The sequence below is a fragment of the Elgaria multicarinata genome, chromosome 20, assembly GCF_023053635.1.
Source record: "Elgaria multicarinata webbii isolate HBS135686 ecotype San Diego chromosome 20, rElgMul1.1.pri, whole genome shotgun sequence".
Classification (NCBI taxonomy): Eukaryota; Metazoa; Chordata; class Lepidosauria; order Squamata; family Anguidae; genus Elgaria; species Elgaria multicarinata.
The window spans coordinates 4,532,441-4,556,433 of record NC_086190.1 but is presented as its reverse complement, the minus strand read 5'-3'; the positions used below and the strand labels follow the sequence as shown (position 1 = coordinate 4,556,433).

At 44.7% G+C, this 23,993-nt stretch overlaps 2 protein-coding genes across 2 annotated transcripts; both read left to right on the top strand.

Moving 5' to 3' along the window:
- Nucleotides 1–834: 834 nt before the first annotated feature.
- Nucleotides 835–9,673, top strand: LOC134411569 (basic phospholipase A2 F16-like). Its single transcript, XM_063145434.1, has 4 exons — nucleotides 835–874; nucleotides 3,752–3,896; nucleotides 6,835–6,941; nucleotides 9,492–9,673. The coding sequence occupies exons 1-4, from the start codon at nucleotides 835–837 to the stop codon at nucleotides 9,671–9,673; spliced, it is 474 nt and encodes a 157-aa protein (XP_063001504.1).
- Nucleotides 9,674–13,347: 3,674 nt separating this feature from the next.
- On the top strand, nucleotides 13,348–23,993 carry LOC134411500 (basic phospholipase A2 Sms-N6-like). The gene is made up of 5 exons (XM_063145333.1): nucleotides 13,348–13,401; nucleotides 14,168–14,224; nucleotides 16,173–16,317; nucleotides 21,219–21,319; nucleotides 23,515–23,993. Exons 2-5 carry the CDS (start codon nucleotides 14,185–14,187, stop codon nucleotides 23,655–23,657), a joined length of 429 nt encoding a protein of 142 aa, XP_063001403.1. The 5' UTR covers nucleotides 13,348–13,401; nucleotides 14,168–14,184; the 3' UTR covers nucleotides 23,658–23,993.

Below are 23,993 nucleotides of genomic sequence, written 5' to 3'. Positions count from 1 at the left end.
GGCCCGTCTTCCATAACAATGGCAGCTTGCCTAGGATGGGGGCTGTCAGGCATGAGCAGATGGGTCCAGTAAGTCCCGGCCACTTGCACAACATGGTGGGCAGGTACAGTGGCTCACTGGGTTCAGGGGCCAAGATGGGGTGGGTGAATGCACCCAGGAAACTGCAACATCCAACCTGCTTCGACTGTCTGAATCTCGCTTCGGATAGGGATCCGAGGCGGGTCAAACTGGGTCCGAAGCAGGCAGAAACAGATCGGGGCCAATTCAGAAACTCCTAATTAGCCTCCAAAGCCCAAGTTGTAGATACAGGCAGCTTTGAGCTACAATGGCCATAAAGGGCCATTTCCATTTAACAGCCATATCTATTGAGGCCATAGATATGCTAAAAACAGAGAGCTTCACAATAACTTTAAATCGCAGGCCTTGGCCCTCAGGAGGAGGATGTGTTTGAGCTAATTCTCAGCGGTGGCAGAGGTGTTGGCAGAAGACCAGGGAGGAAGAAGGAAGTGAATCTGGTGGATTCGCCTGGACTCACGGCTGGCCTTGTGCCAAATTTTCTGGGTGGGGGGAAGGGCCCAGCACTGCCCCGAATTGGTGCGAGGCACCCCAAGGCTTCTGTGCTGATCTGCCTCAGCCTCAGGGCACCTCAGGCTGACTTGGTAATACTCTGGATTTGGGTCAAGGTGGGCCAAATCAACCCACCTCACCTCAGATCCAGGGGTTTGGCTCAATGTGGTGCAAAGCCCTATTTTTCAGGTACATCAAGAGAAACCTGTAATGGAAAGTCAGATCGAGGGATTTGAATATTCTTTTTCAGGGTGCCATACAGCGAATATGACTCCATCTGCAGTGGCGGTGTTGCTGCTGACTTGTGGTAAGTTCAAAAATATAATCTACTGATATTTTAGCCTCTCTTGAGTTGTTCCACTCAGATCAATGCCAATCACAGCAACTTAAAAGCATGGCATCTTAGGCCGCAATCCTATGCATGTTTAGACTGGGGGGAAAGTCCTGGATGGCTGGGGAATATTGGGAGTTGTAGGACTTTCTGCTAAACATGCATAGGACCATAGGACCTCTTTCTCTCTGAACATGCATAGGACCATGGGACCTCTTTCTGTCTAAACATGCATAGGACCATAGGACCTCTTTCTCTCTGAACATGCATAGGACCATGGGACCTCTTTCTGTCTAAACATGCATAGGACCATAGGGCCTCTTTCTGTCTGAACATGCATAGGCCCATAGGACCTCTTTCCATCTAAACATGCATAGGACCATAGGACCTCTTTCTGTCTAAACATGCATAGGACCATAGGACCTCTTTCTGTCTAAACATGCATAGGACCATAGGACCTCTTTCTGTCTAAACATGCATAGGACCATAGGACCTCTTTCTGTCTAAACATGCATAGGACCATAGGACCTCTTTCTGTCTGAACATGCATAGGACCATAGGACCTCTTTCCGTCTGAACATGCATAAGACCATAGGACCTCTTTCTGTCTGAACATGCATAGGACCTCTTTCCATCTAAACATGCATAGGACCATAGGACCTCTTTCTGTCTAAACATGCATAGGACCATAGGACCTCTTTCTGTCTAAACATGCATAGGACCATAGGACCTCTTTCCATCTGAACATGCATAAGACCATAGGACCTCTTTCTGTCTGAACATGCATAGGACCTCTTTCCATCTAAACATGCATAGGACCATAGGACCTCTTTCTGTCTAAACATGCATAGGACCATAGGACCTCTTTCTGTCTAAACATGCATAGGACCATAGGACCTCTTTCTGTCTAAACATGCATAGGACCATAGGACCGCTTTCTGTCTAAACATGCAGAGGATTGTGCCATTATACTGTCAGCACTCTGGTTCATCTAGCAAATTATTGTTGACACTGACTGGTAATGGGTTTCCAGGGTCTGCGAGAGGTCTTTCACAGCCCTACCTGGAGATTCTAGCAATTGAACCTGTGACCGTTTGCATATAAAGCAGTACTCTAGCAATGAATTCTAAAGGGCATCTTTTGTAAGTGGGAGATTGTTTATTTCCCAAGAAGAAGACTGTTTTCTCCCTCTTTCATAATACTAGAACACAGTGGGGTAATCCCATGATGCTGATTGTTAGGAGATTCAGGACAGATAAAATAAAGGACTCCTTCACACAGCATATAGCTAAACTGTGGAACTCACGACCACAAGATGTAGTGATGGCCACCAGTTTGGATGGCTTTAAAGGGCGTTGGATAAATTCCTGGAGGGGAAGGCGATCCATGGCTACTAGTCCTGATGGCTCTGTGCTACCTCCAGGATCAGAGGCAGTAAGCCTGTGTGCACCAGTTGCTGGGGAACATGGGTGGGAGGGTGCTGTTGCATTCGTGTCCTTCTTGTGCGTCTCTAGTCGACAGCTGTGTGAACAAAGTCCAGGACTAGATGGGCCCTTGGTCTGATCCATAGAATCATAGAATCATAGAATCGCAGAGTTGGAAGGGGCCTACAAGGCCAACGAGTCCAACCCCCTGCTCAATGCAGGAATCCACCCTAAAGCATCCCTGACAGATGGTTGTCCAGCTGCCTCTTGAAGGCCTCTAGCGTGAGAGAGCCCACAACCTCCCTAGGTAACTGATTCCACCGTCACACTGCTCTAACAGTCAGGACGTTTTTCCTGATGTCCAGCTGGAATCTGGCTTCCTTTAACGTGAGCCCGTTATTCCGTGTCCTGCACTCTGGGAGGATCGAGAAGAGATCCTGGCCCTCCTCTGTATGACAACCTGTCAAGTATTTGAAGAGTGCTCTCATGTCTCCCCTCAATCTTCACTTCTCCAGGCTAAACATGCCCAGTTCTTTCAGTCTCTCTTCATAGGGCTTTGTTTCTAGACCTCTGATCATCCTGGTTGCCCTCTTCTGAACACGCTCCAGCTTGTCTGCATCCTTCTTGAATTGTGGAGCCCAGAACTGGACACAATACTCTAGATGTGGCCTAACCAGGGCCGAATAGAGAGGAACCAGGGCTCTTCTTCCAACAGGGCTCTTCTTATCATCTTAAGATATCTTAGCCCTTTTTCAGACAACCCCTGTGCATCGTGAAGGGGTCAGGGCTCTGCACGCTGTCCTGGCTCTTTCATCTGCTCTTCTAAACACAACAAGTTGGCGTTCAGGACCAGGGACAGCGGCTGCAATTCCCAAAGTAGGCACAACACCATACTCTGTTGCATGGTGTGAAGACAGAGCAAGGAAAATGAAATGAAGGCAGGAGTTTTTTGTGCACTGGGTGGGAGCAGGATGGCTTTGGGGGATGGGGGGGATCGGTGGGCAGCATCCTTTTAATGCTCAATTTTGGCTCAGGAAATAACCCCATTTTTTATCCGAATTGTGTGGGGGAAACTAAGAAATAAAACCTAAGCTAATCCTTGGAGAACCTTCACCCATACATAGCAGCAAACTCTATGCATACGATGCTTTACAAAATTCAGAAATAGATAAGGGGAAACTTAGCTTGGGTCCCAGATAGTGCTAGACCACTGTGACTTGCGGGTTAAGGGAGGTCAGGAATCATGGACCACATGCATCATTTCCACACTGGAAACCAGGAGGAAATTGAAATGCCAAAATCCAGCCAGAGCTTCAGATGGGAAGGATTTCGGAAGCCTCCTTAAGGAAGCCAAGGGTTGGGAGTGCCATATTTACCCTACAACACCCCCAATGGCTGAAATTCCCCACCCTCCTTGACTGTTTTCCAGGTGGAATTATAACAGATGCAAGTCTTTTTGAACTCAGTCGGATGATCAAAGACGTCACACGGAGAAATGCCATCCCAGATTACTCCACCTACGGGTGCTACTGTGGATTGGGAGGAAAAGGGAAGCCTTTGGATAAAACCGATTGGTAAGTTTATTGATTTTCTGTATGTGCCTTCAAGGGATATCTTTGCTTCTTTTAAAATCTATTTTAAAGTGTTTTATTCTGTTTTCATTTGAATTTATCTTGTACACCACTCTGAAATTTTCAATGGGGAGCGGCATATAAATATTGTAAATAAATAAATAAATAAATAAATAAATAAATAAATATCACACCCCTAAAAAAAGCCACACATGCAGCAGAGGCTGGTGACTCCAGTGTCAATGGGGTGCTGAATCAGCTCCAGGTTTCAGTTGTAATTCTAAAGGATCTCCCCAAAGAATCTCTTTGCAATCCTGCCCGCAGTGTGCAATGTTCGATACATTTTCCAATGCTAAAAAGTCTATATGTTTTTCAGTGAAGAAAGCCTTGAAATACAAATTGCGTCCAGCATTTTTACAAATAAAATTTTTCTTTCAGCATCCTGAGATGCTTCACTTCTGCTTGTGGGTACGTAGGTATACTGCCTCTGATACTGGAAGTACTAGTCATTATGGCTAGTTGCCAGTGCCCTAACATCTAGAAATTTATCTAATCTCCTTTTAAAGCCATCTAAATTGGTGGCCATCACTACATCTTGTGGTAGCAAGTTCCATAATTTAACTCTACGCTGTGTGAAGAATTCCTTCCTTTTCTTTGTCCTGAATCTCCCACCAATCAACTTCATGGGAGGACCCCCTTTGGGTTCCAGTATTTTGAGAGAAGAAGAAAAATGTCTTCCTCTCCACATTCTCCACACCAGGCATAATTTGTACACCTCTGTCATGACTCCACATGCTCACCTTTTTTTCTTAACCTAAACAATCCCTTTCCTCAGATCAATTGAGTTCGTTACTCAAAGGAGTATCATTCCCTCCTCAGTATTAATATTGATTATTCCCTCTAATAGTGAACTCAGGTGGTAACTGCCAACCAAAGCCAACCCAAGATATTTTGCTACCTGAAGCAAAGAACAAGATGGCGCCCTCTCCCATTCCATGTAGAATAAAATTGAAGCTTTCTTTAACACTGGTGATGGGGCAGCGTCTTCTACAACATCTGAAGGCAGCAGACTAGCTTAGGGGGTGCACAGCAGGCTGTATGGTTCCCAGCTCTTTTGCCCAACATCTTGCTGCCACCTCTCAACTTCTGCCGCCTGAGGCAACTGCCTCACTCTGCTTAATGGTAGGGCCAGCCCTGGTGACTACAGAAACGGAGCCAAAATAGGGCCACGGAGAAACTTAAGAGAAGCTTCAGCACGCCTGAGGTAAAACGGAGGTTTGCAGAAATACAAAACAAGTGAGAGCTTTAAGCTACAATGGGCTGGGATTATTGTTTGGCCTTTGGCTCCGCCCCTTTTCCCCTTTTGCTAGAACGCAGCTCCCAAGAGCTTTTCTGAAATGGAATTCGGCCTCAGCTTAAAGCTTGGCCACGGTTACGAACTAAGATTCAGAGGGTTAACCGAAGCTGCAGCAGAAACATTGGATTAAGAGAAGGGATTGGGAAAAGAAAAGAAGAAAAGCATGCATTCTTTGTTTTTCTCATTTGGACAGTCCTTGGAGCTATGAGATCAGGGCTGAGAACTGCCCTGAGAGTGTTTTAAGTAGGGCTGTGCACAGACCCCCCGATTCGGCTCGGACCCTGATTCGGACCTTCTGAACCAGGCCCGATTTGGTTTGGGTCAATTCAGACCTCCCCCAATCCACATCGGATCTGTTATAGATAGGTCCAAATCACCCCGATCTGCTTCAGATTCGGATCCGAGTCGGTGTACAGCCCTAGTTTTAAGGACACTTACAGGGAAATGTTTGGGCCTTACATTATCGGCGATGAATGTAAGGCAGTGGGTGTGAACACAATAGCTTTCATTGAATACTTTCTGGAGCTGTTTTCACACTTCCAGATGAATTGCACTTTCTTTAATGGACTATTTTTATGGATTTTATTTATTTATTTATTTATTTATTTATTTATTTATTTATTACATTTTTATACTGCTCTCTCAGGCCTTAAAAAAATTTAAGGCCTGAGAGAGCGCCTTCTCCCTTACCCACCTGCCCTATCACTGAGGTCATCGAGGGGGATACTCCTAGTGGTTCCACATGGACCTATGGCATGATTGGAATCCACCAGGAGAAGGGCCTTTAGTGTGGTGGCCCCTTCTCTGTGGTACTTCCTGCCCCTGGAGGTCAGGCAGGTGGCAACACTAGGCTGCTTCCGGCACCTCCTGAAAACAACTGTTTCGAGAAGCCTTCCTCAACTGACCAGCCACAGTTTTTCTGGTTCCTTTGTTTTTAAATTGAACATTTTAATTTGCTTTTTAAAATCTTCTTACTTTTACTGTTTATACCTATGTTCACCTCTCTGGAATCTGTGTTAGATAATTCAAAGGAAAGGAAAGGAAAGGAAGCTCTCGTGCAAGCACTGAGTCATTACTGACTCTTTTGCTGACATTTTCTTGGCAGGTCTTATAGTGGGAGTGGTTTGCCGTTGCCTTCCCCGGCCGTTATTCCCTTTCCCCCAGCTAACTGGGTACTCATTTTACCAACCTCGGGAGGATGGAAGACTGAGTCGACTCGAGCCGGCTGCCTGAAACCAGCTTCTGCTGGGATCAAAATAATAATAATAATAATAATAATAATAATAATAATAATGGATAAAAATACTTTAAGGGCTTGATCCTACGCATATTTAGACAGAAAAAATCCTACAACTTCCAGTATGGCCCAGGGGCATGCTGGAAGTTGTAGGACTTTTTTCTGCCTAAACTTGCCTAGGATCGCACCCTAAATAAATCAATGTTCTCCTGACCTTGGAACCACTCACAGATAGGTAAGTGATGCCGCCTCAGGAAGGGATCCCTCCTCCTCATTGCCTACCAAGGAAGGATTTGCTGGCCCAACTTTCTTTACACTGCCTCACTCCATGTTTCCATTCCTCTCAGGTGCTGCCAACAGCATGACTGCTGCTACACCAAAGTGGACAAAGAAGGATGCAAATCCAAAACTAACCTCTACATCTACAGCTACAACTCAGGGAAAGTCAGATGCGGTGAGTTGACTTTTGGACCTCAGTTCCACTGCAGCCCCATAATCTCTGGGGCAGGTTTGTGGAGGAGGCCCGCCAATAACAGGCTGAAGCTTCCAAATAAAAGGGGTCCATGTGTAAACTGAAGAGAAGGGTGCGGTGTTCTGGCCTATCAACCAGTGTGAATACTTTTTCTATACAGCCCTTCCCACAACAGGCAAAACTTCCCACCACGCAGAGTAACGCTACAACCAGGACCCATACCTCAGGCCCAACACCTTTAATCCATGAGATTTGAGGACACATTGGCTTCTGTTCTAACTTTTGTTATTCTCTTTATTACTTCACCTACTTGCAGCCACATGCCATAGGCGTAGTATTTCATGGAACACAGAAATATTTATTTACAGCATTAAGAAATTAAACAATAAATAAGTCACTTTAAAAGTTTATATATGTGTATAGATTGATGATAGATAGATAGATCTTCTTACACACACACACACACACACACACTTACCATTTTAATCCTATACCCACAAATCCTAATCACTATCTCTTCACAGTTTATCTCTTCAAAATTCTTCCCTATCTAAACTAACTATCTGTTCCATATCTAAACTCTCCCCCATCTGTTCCCTATCTAAACTCTTCCCCATCTGTTCCCTATCTAAACTCTTCCCCATCTATTACCTATCTAAACTCTTCCCTATCTAAACACTTCCCCATCTGTTCCCTATCTAAACTCTTCCCCATCTGTTCCCTATCTAAACTCTTCCCCATCTGTTCCTTGTCTAAACTCTTCCCCATCTGTTCCCTATCTAAACACTTCCCCATCTGTTCCCTATCTAAACTCTTCCACATCTGTTCCCTATCTAAACTCTTCCCCATCTGTTCCCTATCTAAACACTTCCCTATCTAAACACTTCCCTATCTGTTCCCTATCTAAACTCTTCCCCATCTGTTCCCTATCTAAACTCTTCCCTATCTAAACACTTCCCTATCTGTTCCCTATCTAAACTCTTCCCCATCTGTTCCCTATCTAAACACTTCCCCATCTGTTCCCTATCTAAACTCTTCCCCATCTGTTCCCTATCTAAACTCTTCCCCATACACTTCCCCATCTGTTCCCTATCTAAATTACACAGACACGGCTCCCTAGGACTGTGCACGGACCCCCCAATCTGCTCTGGATCCCGACCCGCAACTTCCGGATCGGGTCCACTCCACCCCACGTTGATCCACCTATGCTCCGCTCCGATCCGCTGTGGGGCTCCGGATCAGAGATGTGTGTTTTCCCCTCCCCCCCCATAGACTTGCATTAAAAATCAAGCGCCTATAACTTTTTTACTTTTAACGTTAGAAACCTCAAAATTGGTACCCTGAGAGTTTATACATGTATCCACATTCATGCATAGTTTGAAGCAAATCTGAGCATCCAGAGCCAGGTAAGGACCCCTCCCCCCTCACCACTTACCTGCCTCCGTCGTGGTCCGGCGGCGGCTTCAACTGAGACCCAGGCCTCAGTTGAAGCCGCCGCTGGACTGCGATGGAGGCAGGTAAGCCCTCCTCCCCTCCTCCCCCCTTACCTGGCTCTGCCACCATCGCCACACAGACTGCAGCAGTGCCAGGTAAGCCCCCCTTCTTCCACACTTACCTTTTTTTGAAGCTCTGGATCGAGGCGAAGGATCCACTTGGTCTCAATCCGCTTGGTCTCGATCCACAGCTCCCCCGACCCAATCTGTCTCCACCTTTGTCAGAGGTGAATCAGCCCGCTCCGCTATCAGTTCTAAGAACCAAAATGAAGCAGAGCATAGCCCTAGTTTATATATCACACCATTTCACACACACACACAATCATCTCACATATGCAAATACATCATACCACCTGTCACTCATACCGTTCTCACTCTAGGGGCATGGCTAGACAGGGCAATATCCCAGGGATTACCCTGGGATCATCCCTGTGCGTCCACATGACACACACAGGATCCTGGGGGTAGAAAGGGATTATCCCTCCTGTGCCCCAGAATATGACCCTACAGTTTAATTCTGTTTTTCCCCATGGTCCTGGGCTCGTCCCGAGACCGCAGGATGTGTGGCTGGGCATTGCGGTTTGTCCTGGCTCCTCACGAGTAACTGCGAGGAGCCAGAACCCGGGCATGGGGCAAGTTGCTTCTTAGGAGCTCGGTTCCCATCAGGTGTGGGGTCGGGGGAGCGGGAGAGGGTGTTTTAGTAGGAGAGCTCTTGTGCTCTTTCTTGATAAAAAAAATGTGTAGACAGTGGGGGAGATCCTGCGATCACCATATCGTGAGATCCTCCCCCCTCCATCCCTCTACACCCAGTAGGTCTAGACATGCCCTAGATCTACTGACCAGAAAATACAGAGTCATAATATTAATAACCCTTCCCCCATCTACAGCCTAAACCCCATGTTATTGAGAAGGGGAAGGTAATAAGAAGGAAGGTGGGATTCTTACGGAGGCCGAGATCCTTAAAGAGTTGCTCAGGGGGTTCAGGTCAGAGTACGAACCCTGGCATTCCTCCTTAGCTGTCCTGTTGTATTAATTTCAGGTGCTGAACCATTGTGGTGGAAACTCATGATGAAAAACGGAATCTGGTGTCAGCGAAAAGTCTGCGAATGCGACCGAAGATTTGTGGAGTGCTTGAAGAAGTACTCAAGGAGCTACCAGAATGCCTACCGCTACCATTCAAATGAGCTATGTTATGGTTCATCCCCTCACTGCAAGTCCTGAGCCAAAAATATCGGGGGGGGGGGGTTTCGTCACCTTATGTAAACCCTCTGTGAAAAGCTCCCTGTTTGGAGTGAGGTGTGTACAGCAGGAAAAAAGCTCACCTCAAAGGGGCAATTTTTGCTTTAAAGGAGGGTCTCTGTACCAGGATCCACACCGCACCCCCATCTTGGCCAGGAATTTGAAATGGAAGCTGAAGTAAGACAGATCCAAATCTCCCTCTGCATGCGTCAGCTCCTTGAAAGCAGGCTTCCAAAAGATGGGGTGCCCACAGCATCCCAAATGCTTAGATTTATAGAAAGGCTGGAATGTTGTTGTTTTTACGTTCAAGTCCTTTTGCTAATTATCCCTCTGCTGTGTGCTGCAAGAATCTGAATAGCTGCGAAGTGGAAAAGCACGATTCACTGAAGTGTTGACTGGTCCTGTTTCCCTGAGGCATTCCCTGTTTGCCTTGGACGTATCGCTCGGAAATCACCACCCGTGTATTGTCAGTGGAGGCTGGTGTCTCTGACGTCACTGGGGCAGTTAATCCGCGGATTCTCCACCCCAGTGACGTCAGAGACACCATAGGCCCCCATTTATGGGTGTTTTTTTTAACTGGAGTGGTAAAATGTTGGTCCTCTGAACTGCTAATACCATCGTCCTTCAAGGCTCAGCTCCTTCACCCGACCAGGAGCTGTTCAATCACCATCAGACAGATGGATGCAGTGGACAGAGAGGAACCACCGTCTCCACTTGCTGTTCCTTTTACAAGCTGGGCTGAGTCTCTTTTCCCCGTCTTTCTCAGAGGCCCTCAGTTAATGCTGCCTGTGGATAGTGTTGCTTTTAATGCTTTTGATGGTTTAAAATTTTTAACTTTTGCTTTTAACGTTCACTGTTCTTAACCTTTGTAAACCACCCAGAGAGCTTCGGCTATGGGGCGGTATGTAAATGTACTAAATAAAGAAAGAAATAAAATTGTGAGGAAGAGCAGCTACCCTGCTCGGGGAGGGGGGAATCACCTGCCCTCCCCACAACCCTGATCCCCACCAGCAGAAGTGACAACTAGTCTCTAAGGCCCAGATGGCTGAGGTCCAGCCCGTAAGACCAATAATTTCCAATTTTGCAGAAGCTTGGGTCCCCAGTCAGTTTGTGAAAAGCCCAACGAGGCCTCTTTTAAAACTGCGTGCAGCCCATTTCTACCCACTTGTTGTTAGAAGAACTGTATTGCCAGCTGAATATGTTTGACTTCTCTCCCCTCCCAATCCCTTTTTTCCTCTAGTGTCATGTATTAAATTTGTAAGTGGCTCTGGAGGCCTCTTTGGCTGGAAGGTGGAGGGGAATAAATGCTTGAAATAAACAAATAAATATATTATTTTCTCTTTTTTTATTGTGAATATTAACAAAACAGAACAAAAAAAATCGTGAAAAAAAGAAACAACCCCCCAACCATTACACACACACACACACACACACACACACACACACACACACACACATATATATATATATATATATATATATATATATAGTGAGCATATCTTGCGGGGGGAGGACACCAAATAGGGGAGAGGAAAATGCCCACCATTAAGGCCCTGGTTGGACTGGAGGAGGGGAAAGCATATAATTCCTGCCCCTGCCCCTCACTACAAAGTCATATGAAGAGAGACTGGAAGAACTGGGCATGTTTAGCCTGGAGAAGAGAAGATGGAGGGGAGACATGAGAGCACTCTTCAAATACTTAAAAGGTTGTCACACAGAGGAGGGCCAGGATCTCTTTTCGATCCTCCCAGAGTGCAGGACACGGAATAACGGGTCCAAGTTACAGGAAGCCAGATTCCAGCTGGACATCAGGAAAAACTTCCTGATTGTTAGAGCAGTGCAATGGTGGAATCAGTTACCTAGGGAGGTGGTGGGCTCTCCCACACTAGAGGCCTTCAAGAGGCAACTGGACAACCACCTGTCAGGGATGCTTTAGGGTGGATTCCTGCATTGAGCAGGGGGTTGGACTTGATGGCCTTGTAGGCCCCTTCCAACTCTGCTATTCTGTGATTCTGATTCTGTGATTCTGTGCTCTAATCAGTGCCTTTTCTATAATGTCCAGGAATGATATGCTTTCCCTTTTAAGGCCCTGATTGGAGCAGTGGAGGGTGATGATGCATCTCTGAAAAGCACACCACACTAATGGCAGACTTATAGAAAATTACAGAAAATCCCCCCGACACCCAGGATAGAACAAAAATCCCGGATAAATCCAGGGAAATCCTGACAGTTGGTCACCCTATATAGGAACATCATTTTTTCCCATCAGGTACACTGTTCATTTCAAAAAGGGTGGGAAGAGGATTATGCATAGGTTTCAAGAGAAGCAGACCGAATATCCTTGTATTTATCCACTCATAAGTCGCGTCTATATAACATCTGTTCAAATGTTTATTTATTTACACTATTTATATACCATTCAAAATTTCGGAGCGGTGTACAAGATAAAATAAAATAAAAACAGCATAAAACACTTTAAAATAGATTTTAAAAGAAGCAGAATGTACAGTGACTTTATAATTCACAACAATATATTGTTGCTGACAAAAATTCATTCCCCCTCTGCCCAGCCATTGTTAGGATCACAGCTAAGGTCAGAGGGAACAGATATGTCAAAGGAGGTTAACAAATGATGTCAGCACCCCTACAAGCCAAAATCTTCCATGCCCCATCCCTGTGAGCCAGGCCATTCAGCTGAGGGGGGTAAGGTCACTATTAGGATTGTGACACATGTCCAAAGTTGGCAGACAACCTTTCTTCAAGAATGAGATCATTTAGCACAGACAGAAAAGGTCAGGTTTCTTATTAGATGGGGGAAAAAACAGCCTAGAGGAGGTTCTGACACCTGATTACTGGAATGGGGAAATAGGGCTGTGTGCCCACCCACCCACCGCCACTAACTTTCTGTAAAAACCAGCCAACTATAAATTCCAGTTGTCACACTGCAGAGAGGAACAAATAAAGCTGGAAAGAGCTCATAAGAGGGGACAGGTGTGATTTCAATTTCCAAGATGTTTTATGAGGCTGGAAGAAGTAAGTAACATATCAACAGACTGCTGATAGATATGCATGCATATCAGGATTTCTGTCTATAATAGTGTCAATAATCCATTTTGTTTTTAAAATAGTTTTTTTAAAAAAAAATCACTTTCAAGAGGTGGAGGCAGGTGGCTCTGGTGTCAGTGGTGTGGTGAATGCCCTCCGGGTTTTAGTCAGAACTAGTCAGAACTCTAAAGGAGCTCTCCAAAGTGATTCCCTGTCGTTATCTCCAATCAGCGACTGGAAATAACGCATTGCCTGCCACAGAAGGCCAAATGACCTTGCTGAATGGGGGCAGCTATAGTGCAGAAAGGGGGGAGTTGAAGGGAAAGGGAAGGATCTCTGAAAATCAGGCAGAGGCATTTTCTGTGACCAGAGCTCCAGCCATGGAAGGTTCCCCCACCCCATTTTCAAGAATCTTTCCCCTCAACTCTCTGTGTAGCATTTTCAGGGGGCTAGAGGGTATGGCATGGTGGAAAGGGAGCCAGGAAGTCTCTTGCCTAAATCTGCATCCCACTTGATGTGTCATGCCAACGGTTGGCCCGACTTCTCAATATCCACAATATCCTTCCTGGGCGAGTGTGTTGTATGGTTTACATTCTTTCACTCCACTTCCCCTTTTCTTCATAAGACATAAGACAGGAGAGGACATTTTAGAAGTAGCTGAACCAGTAAGCCATTCTTATTTTTTTTCCCTTTTCTGTATTTTTTAACTGAGATTTCTGCAATTAGCTACTTAAACTATTAATCTCTTTGTATCAAGGAACATCATCTAAATATGAGTATTTATTTATTTATTTATTACATTTATATACCGCCCCATAGCCGAAGCTCTCTGGGCAGTATATAAATGTAATATAAATGTAATGTCTGTTTCCTTCTTCCTGATGCGAAGGAATTTTTCACAGGAATGATAGCTAAATATTTCCTGAGAGCGATGAGGGCGCACTAAAATATTATCTAACTGGATTGATTTTCATTTCATTTCATTTCATTGGAACTAATTGAGATATCTGACCTATGCTTCAGGATTTTACTTCTGACATTAAGTGACAGCTTTGTATTTTATTCTCCTGTGTCAAATATTCTATAGGTTGTATTGTGATGTCTATGGACTAGATCAAAAAATGGATTGATTTCTATCCCGCTTTTAAACAAGAGTAACTCAGGCGTGCTGCTAATGTCAGCTGCCTCACTCTGCCAACCCTGTCCTTGGGTTTTTAATGGTACTTAAAATCCTTTTAGGACACAAACCTATGCATGTTTAGACAGGAAAAAGTCCTAAAATTCCCAACATGCTGGGAGTTGCAGGACTTTTTTCCCCATCTGAACATGCCTTGGTGTTTTAGCTGTCCTGTGCTGTGCTGAGCGCATCTGCATACAAGGTGGGAATATAATAAATCCTATAAATAAATACGTTACAATTCTGTTTACTAGATTCTTATCAGAGGAAGATGAAGATTCTCTGCGGATTGCTGATTCTCTTGGCTTGCGGTGAGTAAAGCCAAACGACCCAGCTGGCCAGCTCAGCAGTGTCACGCAAGCATTTTATGGCTCAGCTGCTGTGTTAGGGAATAAGAGAAAAGGGGTTGGATAAAACAGAGCTTTGAGCGTGGACAGGGCAGGTTTGGGCACTACTGCAACAGAGTGTCATGTAAAACTAAAGAGCAGAGAAGGAAAGGGGGAGAGGCAGGAGAGAGCACCAAGTTCCTAACAGTACAAAGTGAAAACAAACAGGGGAGAAAGAGTGAAACAGCGGTATTGCGAAATAGCGCTACTGCGAAATAGTGCTAATTAGTGGGAAAAGAAGCCTAAGCCTGCATCCAAAAAGTGCGCTACTGGCAATGACATACCACACTAGAGGCCTTCAAGAGGCAGCTGGACAACCCTCTGTCAGGGATGCTTTAGGGTGGATTCCTGCATTGAGGAGGGGGTTGGACTCCATGGCCTTGTAGGCCCCTTCCAACTCTGCTATTCTATGATTCTATGAAAGGAATGGGATGAGACAGCCCCACTCCTTGACCAGGTCATAGACAGGTCACAGACACACCCATATGCAGGATTTAATTCAGGGGAATCATGCAGTAAAATGACTTCCCAAAAATAAGCTGTTTTCAAGGGAAAGTGGCGGTGCTTGTGCGGAGCATCGACAATGTCATAAGCCTTGAGCAACTCTGTTGTGCTCTTGCTCTGCACTAAATTGCCGATGCACCAGTTAATGGAAGGAATAGATGAGGAAGCCTTAAAGGTCCAGGCTGACTTCAGGTTTGAGGGCGCACTGGGGGAAGAGCCACCAGTTGGATAGGACTGGTGGGAGTTGAAGAGACACAAACTGCCCACCCCAGATTATAGATATAACCCATATTTTCTTTATGGATCTCACTGTCTCACGCTGCAGTGATGGCCATGGGCCTAGAAGAGAATTGGACAAATTTATGGAGAAGAGATCTATCAATGATTCATTGCTGGACTGAACCCTGGTGGCCATATATTCTAACAAACAGAAAACCATTCACTGTTCGAAGGAAATCTTTCTAAATTTGCATCTATAACTATACATTAGCAGACACAAAGTCTTTGGTCTAGTGCAATGAACTCAGGAAGTGGTCCTTGGTGGCTGAGGCATTGTTCCTTCATAGAATCATAGAATAGCAGAGTTGGAAGGGGCCTACAAGGCCATCGAGTCCAACCCCCTGCTCAATGCAGGAATCCACCCTAAAGCATCCCTGACAGATGGTTGTCCAGCTGCCTCTTGAAGGTCTCTAGTGTGGGAGAGCCCACAACCTCCCTAGGTAACTGATTCCATTGTCATACTGCTCTAACAGTCAGGAAGTTTTTCCTGATATCCAGTTGGAATCTGGCTTCCTTTAACTTGAGCCTGTTATTCCGTGTCCTGCACTCTGGGAGGATTGAGAAGAGATCCTGGCCCTCCTCTGTGTGACAACCTTTGAAGTATTTGAAGAGTGCTCTCATGTCTCCCCTCAATCTTCTCTTCTCCAGGCTAAACATAATTCTTTCAGTCTCTATTCATAGGGCTTTATTTCCATCATCCTGGTTGCCCTCCTCTGGACACGCTCCAGCTTGTCTGCGCCCTTCTTGAATTGTGGAGCCCAGAACTGGACGCAATACTCTAGATGAGGCCTAACCAGGGCTGAATAGAGAGGAACCAGTACCTCACGTGATTTGGAAGCTATACTTCTATTAATGCAGCCCAAAACAGCATTTGCCTTTCTTGCAGCCATATCGCACTGTTGTGAACATGGGTGTCTTACAAGTACACACAGCTGTCCTTATTTTTATCTGTGAAAAGTTGGAGGATATGGAATATCCACCATTACACCCTTGGCGTTGTTCCTCCCACATGGAGAAAAGGACGTGGCTGCTCCCACCCACCGTCCCCTGGAGCCTTCACTATCTAACACCCTGTCACTTTGTTTTGAAGGTGTTTGGGAAGCAAAAGGCAGCCTCCTGGAGTTTGGACATTTGATAAAAAACCTGACTGGGAAAAGCGCTTTCCCAAACTACACTTCGTACGGGTGTTATTGTGGCATTGGTGGCAAAGGACAAGCGCGGGATGCTACGGACAGGTAAATCAATGACTTTTAAATTTCAGACTTACCTCATTGGAAGGGGGTTCTGGTTCTGTGAAACCATTTGTTAGTTAATGATATTTAACTACACTGAAAAGGAAGAGAAGGATTGGGAAAGTGAGGAGAAGGAAATGAGAGTTAAAGATCAGATTAAATACTTGGGAATTAAAATTACTAAAAATTTAGAGAATTTAGAAAAGGAAAACCTAAATAACCTGAAAAAGGAAGTTATAGATAAATTAGATAAATATAAAAGGTTGAATTTATCATGGTTTGGAAGAATAGCATTAGTAAAAATGAAAATATTACCAAAGGTCAATTTTATTTTCAGAATGTTACCGATAAGTATATCAGAAACAGAGATAAAAAGTTGGCAAAATATTATAAATAATTATAGTAATGGAGATAGGAAAGTGAGAATAAACAAAAGTAGGTGGTACTTAGCACACACAAAAGGAGGATTGGGACTCCCAAATGTAAAATTGTATTATGTGGCCAATAGGTTAAGACACATAGTAGAAGGTATGATAGGAGCAGGAGATCTGAGTTGGGTGGAGGATAAAACAAGAATGGAAAGAGATTGGAATTTGGAAAATATATTTTTTAAAGAAGGCAATAAAAAATGGGGTGAAGGAATAGGAAATCCTCTTTTAAAGTTTCACTGGGAAATATGGCGAATGTATAAAAAGGAGCTACTTTCAAGTATATCTCCATTAACACCTGTGATAATGTTAAGGAATTTCCCAGAAAATTTAAAGGATAGTTTGAGTAAAATTTTAATAGAGGAAAAAAGAATGAGATTAAAAAATTGGTTAAGCGCGATGAACACTCGTGAAAAATTAGAGGAGGTGTTAAAGGGGAAGAATTTAATCTGGTTAAATTATTGGCAATTGGAACAATGGACGAAGAAATGGTTAAGAGATAATGGTGAATGTAGAGAACTGACAAAATTTGAGGAGCTGATTGTTAAAAAAGAAAAGGAAAAGGGAGAGAATAAAGGGATAAAAGGTTTAACGAGTGGAATATATTGAATACTGGTTGGGAAGGGGGAGATAGAGAATATGGGAAAGATAGTTTGGGAAACAGACTTGATGGTACAGATAGGGCAACAGAGTTGGGAGGGACTATGGAGACAAAGAGTGTTGAGAAACATGTCGGTGAGAATTAAAATTATTATAAAATTATATGGAGATGGTATCTAACCCCAGTGAGATTAAATAAAATAAATAAGCTGTATTCAGCAAATTGTTGGAGAGGCTGCGGGGGGAAAGGAACATATTTACATATGTGGTGGGAATGCGAACATGTACAAAAATTGTGGAAAATGAGGTTTAATGAGATAAAAGAAATTGTTGGAATGAAGATTGATGAGACACCCAGTGTGGCATTACTATCACTATATGGAGATTTAAAATGTAATAAAAAACTAAAGAATTGATAACAAATTTGCTGACAGCAGCGAGAGTAATCATATCTAGGAACTGGAAGGTTCAGGGAGATTATCGTATTGAAGAATGGTATAAGGAAATCTGGGATATTGCCATTAATGATAAATTGACATGTAATATCTAAAGTAAGACGAGGCATAACAAATACAAATGAATTTGAGGGAATTTGGAAACGGTTCCTGGTATATGTGTTCTCTAAGGGAAGTGGAAAACCACCACCAGAAGAAGTAATGAGATTTTGGAAGCAGGAATAGATCCCAAAGGGTGAAGGGGAGCAACTGTATTGTATTGTATTGTTTGATTATGAATATGATAAATTACAAATGTTAACAGTTGAGCTTTGTTTTTTTCTTTCTTTGATTGATTGTTTATGTTGATGTATTTTAATTTGTGTTAATATATATATATATAAAGAAACCATTTGTTGCAGCCAGTGGTGGCTGGTGGCTCCAATGTTAGTGGAGCTGTGAATCCACCCGGGGTGTCAATCAGAACTCTAAACGAACTCTCCAAGGTGCTGAGCCCATTTGGGGACTAGAGTTCAGTACCTGGAGAGCTCCTTTAGAGTTCTGACTAATTCTGACTGAAGACTGGGTTCGCAGGCCCACTGACATCGGAGCCACCAGCCTCCGCTAGTTAAAGGCAGTCCAACGATAACATGGCTGGGTTGTTTTATCGGTATTTTGAGGATATCCCAGAATGCACATGGTCATCCTCCGGGGCCTCACAGGATGTTCAAAATATTTTGAGGGCGCATGTTTGGAAATGGGAAGTCAAATGCTAGTCAAATCAAACTATGTGCTTTGGATTAGTATTAGTATTATGAATGTATTTCCTGTTCCTTTACTGTGTACTAGTGAACAGTCCTCAGGTTGGAAGAGCCTGGCACCAACATGCAGTGATGAGGGGGCATTGCCCAACCCCCGTTACGTTTTGGGCATTGATGCAGCTGACCGCAGGGTTGTTGTTCTTCCCTGTTTGCATCTGGGCCCAGCTCTGTGAGAAGAAGCACCAAGCCAAGCGGTTGCAGCAGCTGCTAACGCCTTTCCTTCAAATTAGTGGGAATTCGGTGGTATTGCTGCCTCCTGTTAAAAAGGCAGTAAGCAGAGAAAACAAAAGGCAGACCAGAATGAGTGTTCACCAGTCCCACATGCACACGAAAGGCTAAAAAAGAGACCACACCTTCCTTTGGTGAAGGGGGGGGGAGTTTTACTCACAAGTACTCTTGCGCATACAAATGCAGGCACAGCGTAGGATTTCAAGAGAATTTTGTCAGTCTGTTTTGTGTTCCTTTACATAGGCAGGCGTGAAGGAGAGAGCCATGTGCTCCCAGCAATGGAGGGAGGCAGAGAGAGAAAGAGAGAGTGGGAAGTGGGGGAGCAAAAGGGAGAAATCACAAGACACCACACCAGAGGCTACAACGATCCTAAGGCTTGCTATGCCCATGCATTAACTAACTAAATATAATGCTGCCCCTTCCTGTAAATTGCAGATGAGGTTGAAATATTCCCAGATGGGAACATCTGGGGTTTTTTGGTCAGGCTACTATGCTCTTTGGTCAATCTCAGGTTGCCATATTCCCCGGGACACAAATGTCCCAACATATTGGGGCAGTTTGGGGCAAAGCTCGGAGACATTTGAGGAAGGGGATGGATGCCATAGCCACCTGACCAGGCAGTCTCAGCGCTCAGCTTCCAAAGGAAAAAAAAATGAGGCCAGTGACATCAGCACTACTGGTCCCACCATCTGGTATAAGGGTGAGGAACTCTTTCAACCCAAGGGCTGGATTCCATTAGAGAGCAGCTCTCGGGGGCGTGTCTCAGTGGTGGGCGTGGCTGAAAGCAAATGGGGCGTGGCCAAAATACCAGCATATTTTATCTTAAAGCTTTTACTGCCAGTAACTGGGCCCTAGGTGAAGCGTTTAGGTTGGGTGTGGGGGACGGCACAAAATCCGGGAAAAGGGGTGAAGTTGCCATCTGGGGGACGCCAGAGGGCTGGATGGGGACCCCAGGATGGCCAGATTTGGACCTCAGTTCTGAGGTTCCCCATCCCCAATCCAGTAAACCAGCCTACCCCATCCTGGTGCCCTCCAGTTGGACTGCAATTCCCAGGCCTGCGGGGAATGATGGGAGTAGCAGTCTAACACAAGTGGAGGGCCTCCAGGGGTAAAAGCCAATGTAAATCCTACTTCAAGTAGACCCATTGAAATGAATGGGGTGAAAGGGCTTTCTTCTGTCTAAACATGCATGGGAGAATAGGATTTTTCCAGTCTAAACATACATGGGAGTATAAGATCTTTTCTGGTCTAAACATGCATAGGAGAATAGGACCTTTTGCGGTCTGAACATGCATAAGATAATAGGATCTTTTGCGGTCTAAACATGCATAGGATAATAGGATCTTTTGTGGTCTAAACATGCATAGGAGAATAGGATCTTTTGCGGTCTAAACATGCATAGGAGAATAGGATCATTTGTGGTCTAAACATGCATAGGAGAATAGGATCTTTTCTGGTCTAAACATGCATGGGAGTATAGGATCTCATACATAGGACATGACTAACTTAAATACCATTCATTTCAATGATTCTACTCTAAGTAGGACTTATCTTAGATTTTCCTCCAGGTTGGAGGTAACTGTGGTAAGCTCAAGGAGAGAAACTTTAAGGGGGCAGGGAGCATCTTCCTCAGGGACTCCCAATCTGTGGAGCAAGCTTACTTTGGACGGAACCTCAGATAAAGAAGCTACCACTCTATGGGACCTCGTAGGGTTGATGCGATTCACAGACCGGCAGAGTAGCACTGGCCTTTGAATTGTATTTGACATCAGTTGGCATCTCCGCTTAGAGACAGGCCCTAGTTTTTCAGACAGCTGCAAGGGGGTGGTGAGAGCCCGTGTTTTCAACAGCGTGCATACCGGTTTTCTTGTTTTTTGGCCTCCAGCGGTCAAACATCTTTTGAAATAAACGCCACAACCAGCAGGACTGGCTGTTTGACCAGAGGCAATCCCTCTTCCAAATTACATTTAGGCTTTAGCATTCAGGTCAAGGGGATCATTCAATTCCAGCCTCAGATGATAGATTTGTTTTTAAGGTGCAATCCTCTGCATGTTTAGATAGAAAAAAAGGCCTACAGCTCCCAGCATTCCCCAGCCAGAATGCTGGGAGTTGTAGGATTCTTTTTCTGCCTAAACATGCAGAGGATTGTAGGACTTTTTCCTATCTAACATTCATAGGATTGTAGGACTTTTTTCCTGTCTAAACATACATAGGATTCTCGGACCTTTTCTGGTCTCAACATGCATAGGATTATAGGATGTTTTTCTGTCTAAACATGCATGGAATTATAGGACCCTTTTCTGTCCAAACATGCATAGGATTGTAGGATTGTTTCATGCCTCACCATGCCTAAGATCACACCCTGAAACAGAGTTCTCCTTGCTTCACCACAGGTGCTGCTTCCAGCATGACTGCTGCTATGAAAAGCTGAGCAACTGTAACACCAAAACTGACAAGTATAATTTCACTATTCAGGACGGCGTCATCACGTGCGGTGAGTTGCCTTGGGTGGACGGCCACATGGGGCGAAAACAGGGACCAATGAAGCATGCGTTTCATTGAAGCACGTGTGTTCCAACTCTGCACATGCTTCATCGATATGTATAGGTGCAAATTTAGAAGTTATGGCAATCATTTAAATACAAAGGCTTCACATCTCACCATGTTTGAACTGTCGCCCTCCTTGTTCAACATGCCAGCCAGGTATTGCTACCTGTGGGTGGAAAACATCAACTTCCCTGGCCTTCCTTTTTCCATAGGCGTGTGCAAGGAGTGTGCCGGGTGTGCCCAGGCACACCCTAATGTCTCAAACAATAAGCCCCAAATTGGTGGGGCCATTGAGTAGGGATCCAGACACAGTGTGAGTGGTCCTCCAGCTGACTTGATGATTTCAGTATTTAATAAATGTTCCCCTTTAAAATAATAATAATAATAATAATAATAATAATAATAATAATAATAAATAGGGTGCACACCCTAATGAAAAGTGCTGTGCACACCTATGCCCTCTTCTTAGGGTTCTTTAACTTTAAACCAGACGTGGTTGGATAGCTCTTCCAATACAGGATGGTCTAATAAAGTATGCCCCATGGCAAGCCTAGAAGTTGCCTGGGAGACCACAGTTCGAATCCTGACTCCGAGGGCCGCCCCTACCATCAAGCAGTGTGCGGCAGCCACCTCAGGCAGCTGATCTGGGGCGTCACAACAGGGGAGGGAGGGCAACCAAGATGATCAGGGGTCTGGAAACAAAGCCCTATGAAGAGAGACTGAAAGAACTGGGCATGTTTAGCCTGGAGAAGAGAAGATTGAGGGGAGACATGATTAGGGTGACCATATTTGGGAAACCAAAAAAGAGGACACCTAGTGTGTGGGGGGGGGGGAAGCAGCTTTCTGAGTCCTGCAGAAAGTACATTATTCCCCCGCCACCTTAAAGAACCCGATTGGAGTGGAGGAGGGGAAAGGATTTCATTCTGCACCACCACCATCCACTCCAATTGGGGCCTTTTCTATAATGTCCACGAATGACCCACTTTCCCCTTTAAGACCTCAATTGGAGCTCGGGGTGGGGGAATGATGTGCCTCAAGAAAGCATGTCACTCCCTCCTGCCATGCTAATGGCAGCCTTAAAGGGGAAGGTGTGTCATTCCAGGACATTATTGAAAATTATAGAAAATCCCCCCTGACACCATGGAAAGAACAAAAACCAGGACAAATCCGGGGAAATCCTGACAGTTGCTCACCCTAGACATGATAGCACTCTTCAAATGCTTAAAAGGTTGCCACACAGAGGAGGGCCAGGATCTCTTCTTGATCCTCCCAGAGTGCAGGACACGGAATAACGGGCTCCAGTTACAGGAAGCCAGATTCTGGCTGGACATCAGGAAAAACTTCCTGGCTGTTAGAGCAGTACAACAATGGAACCAGTTACCTAGGGAGGTTGTGGGCTCTCCCACAGTAGAGGCCTTCAAGAGGCAGCTGGACAACCATCTGTCAGGGATGCTTTAGGGTGGATTCCTGCACTGAGCAGGGGGTTGGCCTTGTAGGCCCCTTCCAACTCTGCTATTCTATGATGCTATGACTGCTTGAGGGATTTCCTACCTAAGGAGCTATAATACAAAATATAAAATTAAAGTATTTTATTCTGTTTTTATTTTAGAGCCAGTGTGGTGTAGTGGCTAAAGTGTTGGGCTGGGAGTCAGAAGATCCGGGTTCTAGTCCCCACTCAGCCATGGAAGATTGTTGGGTGACTTTGGGCCAGTCACAGACTCTCAGCCCAACCCACCTCACAGGGTGGTTGTTGTGAGAATAAAATGGAGAGGAGGAGGATTATGTACGCCCCCTTGGGTTCCTTGGAGGAAAAAAGGCAGGATAGAAATGCAATAATAAATAAAATAAAAAAATATTTTATCCTGTACACCACTCTGAAATTTTGAATGGGGAATGGTATATAAATATTGTAAATAAATAAAATAGATAATAAATAATACGTTGTTACCAGCCTCGGATGCTATGCACCTTGATTGCCAGCAAGGGGGCGCTATTTGCTGCTCCATCCCAGGAAGCAAAATGTCTCAGGCTAGACCTGCCTGGCCTACCTCACAGGGTTGTTAAGAAGACAAGACATATGTTTTGCTGAGGAACGGCAGGATAAAAGAAAAGTGATGAGGTTCCCATCCGTTCTCTCCACAGGCAAAGGAAGCTGGTGCGAAGAGCGGATTTGTGAATGTGACAAGGCCACTGCAATTTGCTTCCGAGACAACCTGGACTCCTACGACAAGAAGTATCGTTTCTACATTGACATTTTCTGCAAGGAACCACCAATGCAGTGCTGAGGTGTTTCCCCCCAAGATTACAGTATAACTTCTGTTCCAAAATGAAATAAAGCACCCTTTTCTTTTCTTTCAAATGAAATAAAAGTCCGCTCGCAATTATGGTCTGACACAAAGGAAAAATAGAGATTTCATAGGGTGATACAAAACGCAAATATTGCATTTTCCCAGTAATTAATCAACAGATTCCAACTTTGTACAAATGATCCAACTGGTTAATATTTTATCCTGTTATCTTCCAATAGCCTTGGATTGGTTTTGTTTTTCTCAATTCCATCTTTGGGTAGCCCAGTTCATCTGTTTCAAGTTCCTGGCACATTCGCATGCATTTTCCCCAAA